Below are 2,766 nucleotides of genomic sequence, written 5' to 3'. Positions count from 1 at the left end.
AAAAGCAAATACGTAAGCACTGGAATTGAGAAAGTTTGAATTATACTCAAAATTAAGGAGTTTATAGTGACATATAAGGATAATGCTATTACTAGAGTACAATTTTTACAAATTAGTAAGTAAAATATGAATATCTGCTTTTTTTGGTCTCTTGCTAATCTTTCAGTAGGGCAATGTGTACAGTCATTTCAAAAGTCTTGGTGATTTTGTTTAGTGTATAGTTACTTACTTTATTTTTCCATTATATTAATTATTTCCATTCTTATTCATTGGGTAATCTCAGAAAAGTACATGACTTCTACTATTACACCTGTGAACTACATATTCTCTAATACAAATTACAGATCTCATTCGCTTTCTCCAGAGCTATAGACCCAATGGCATATAAACCTGAGTATCCCAGCTTTCTCATCATGTTCAAATGAACAAATCAGCTTCTTCTTTTTATTTATTTATTTATTTGTTTATTTATTTATTTATTTATTTATTTATTTATTTATTTATTTAATATTTTATTTATTTATCTGACAGAGAGAGACACAGCAAGAGAGGGAACACAAGCAGGGGGAGTGGGAGAGGGAGAAGCAGGGTTCCTGCCGAGCAGGGAGCCTGATGCGGGGCTTGATCCCAGGACGCTGGGACCATGACCTGAGCTGAAGGCAGCCACTTAACTGACTGCAGCTTCTCCTTTTGAACCTCAGAACTTTATAAGATTCTTCTTCTAGAACTCAGCCTTCCATATTTTCTGCTTCGGAGACTTCAGATAAACAACCAAAAGTCATCCTTGATATTTTTATTTTCTTCACACTTTTTATTTAATAGATAATAATTCCAGTCAATTTTAGCTCTTAATATATTTCATATCTGTTTTCTCTTCTCTATATCTACCACTCTTGCTTTACTTTAATTTAAGCCTTCATCATTTATATATGGAGTATTGACATAGATGCTTGGCAAGTTCCCCTCACTCTAGTCTCACTTACTTTAAAATACAATTCATCTAATGATAATCTGATCTTTTAAAAATGAAAATCTGGCCTTTCGGCCAGAACCACCATCTTCCAGTAATTCGCCAAAATGACCAACACAAAGGGAAAGAGGAGAGGGACCCTCTATATGTTCTCTAGACCTTTTAGAAAACATGGAGTTGTTCCTTTGGCCACATACATGCGAATCTATAAGAAAGGTGATATTGTGGACATCAAGGGAATGGGCACTGTTCAAAAAGGAATGCCCCACAAATGTTACCATGGCAAAACTGGAAGAGTCTACAATGTTACTCAGCATGCTGTTGGCATTGTTGTAAACAAACAAGTTAAGGGCAAGATTCTTGCCAAGAGAATTAATGTACGCATTGAGCATATTAAACACTCAAAGAGCCGAGATAGCTTCCTGAAGCGTGTGAAGGAAAATGATCAGAAAAAGAAGGAAGCCAAAGAGAAAGGTACTTGGGTTCAACTGAAGTGCCAGCCTGCCCCACCCAGAGAAGCACACTTTATGAGAACTAATGGAAAGGAGCCCGAACTGCTGGAACCCATTCCCTATGAATTCATGGCATGATAAATGTAAAGAAAATAAAAGACCTCAAGACTGTAAAAAAAAAAAAAAAAAAGAAAAAAAGAAAAGAAAATCTGGGCATGTTTCTCTTATTCTTAACCTTTTTCGTTATTACCTCATAGTTAAGTGATGATCCAAAAATCTATGATTTGTTTGATTTCTGTAAATCTAGCCTCCACCTCCAACTACCTCCTGAATAAAGAAACTAATTCTCTGTCTCTCAATAAGCCATGTGGTAGAGTCATGGCTTTGGATATGCTATACATTGTGTTGATATACCTTACCCTTTCCTTGATCTGTTTGGTGATGATCTATTAATTTCTTTACTAACTAACCTAGAGATAGTTCATTATTCTCTGGTCATTATATCAGTAACCCATGGTCATAATAATGCTGTATAAAAAACAAACACAGTACCTCAGTGGCAGTGACAACAAAGTAAGGTGTTTAGATGGCTCTGCTGATCTTGGCTGGATTTACTTGTATGTCTGAATGTCGGCTGATAGCCAGCTGATGTAGGCAGGCCTCAGCTGGGAAGATTAGCACAATTTAGCTCTGCAGGTTTTGCTCATCCTGGATTAGCCTAGGCATGTTTTCATGACAACAGTAGAGGTACAAGTAAGGGCAGATGAAAACACCCTAACTTCTTGAGATTTAGGTTCAGAAATGGCACACTGTCACTTTAACTCATCCAATTGGCCAAATGATTTGCATGAAATAAGGAAGCATGCTGCACATTCATGGGAAAAAAAATCTAGAATCATGTAGATTCAGAGAAGGGTGAAGAATTGAAACCATTAATATAATTATCCAACCATACCTCTTTAGCACATTTTCATATTTTACTAAAATTATTTTTACATGCTTCTTATTGCATGTTGTCTTACATAAGGGCCATGGATTTTTAGCTCTCTACTTCAGAGACATACACCTGATAATTCTTAATAGGTAATTATTAAATAATAGGTCACCATAATTAATGAAAATCAAATATATAAAGACATAAAATATGTATTTTTATTATTTATGACATTTAATGAAGAACATATGTAATATAACTTTATAAATATGTGAATGTTTTTCTATTTGCTAAAATAAAATTTTTAAAAATATTGAAAATCCTATATCTAAAGAGTGATAGCATTTTTATAGAGCAATCACAAATATAAATATTAAATATAGAGCATTGTAACAACTAAGTACTTTACA

General features: G+C 34.2%; 1 protein-coding gene across 1 annotated transcript; it reads left to right on the top strand.

Annotated features, from left to right (window-relative positions):
* The first annotated feature begins 1,042 nt into the window (after positions 1 to 1,042).
* LOC123841581 (large ribosomal subunit protein eL21-like) lies at positions 1,043 to 1,625 on the top strand. Its single transcript, XM_045871154.2, has one exon. It carries the CDS (start codon positions 1,078 to 1,080, stop codon positions 1,558 to 1,560), a length of 483 nt encoding a protein of 160 aa, XP_045727110.2. The 5' UTR covers positions 1,043 to 1,077; the 3' UTR covers positions 1,561 to 1,625.
* The last annotated feature ends 1,141 nt before the right edge of the window (positions 1,626 to 2,766 follow it).

This window comes from Mirounga angustirostris, unplaced genomic scaffold, assembly GCF_029215605.1.
Source record: "Mirounga angustirostris isolate CCGP_5_RB_7025 unplaced genomic scaffold, mMirAng1.0.hap1 SCAF_3, whole genome shotgun sequence".
In the NCBI taxonomy this organism is placed as follows: Eukaryota; Metazoa; Chordata; class Mammalia; order Carnivora; family Phocidae; genus Mirounga; species Mirounga angustirostris.
Note: the sequence above shows the minus strand (reverse complement) of the source record. Positions and strands in the feature narration are given on the sequence as shown.

Coding starts and splice junctions, on each gene's coding strand:
- LOC123841581 (XM_045871154.2), top strand. CDS start 1,078: ATGACCAACACAAAGGGAAAGAGGAGAGGGACCCTCTATATGTTCTCT.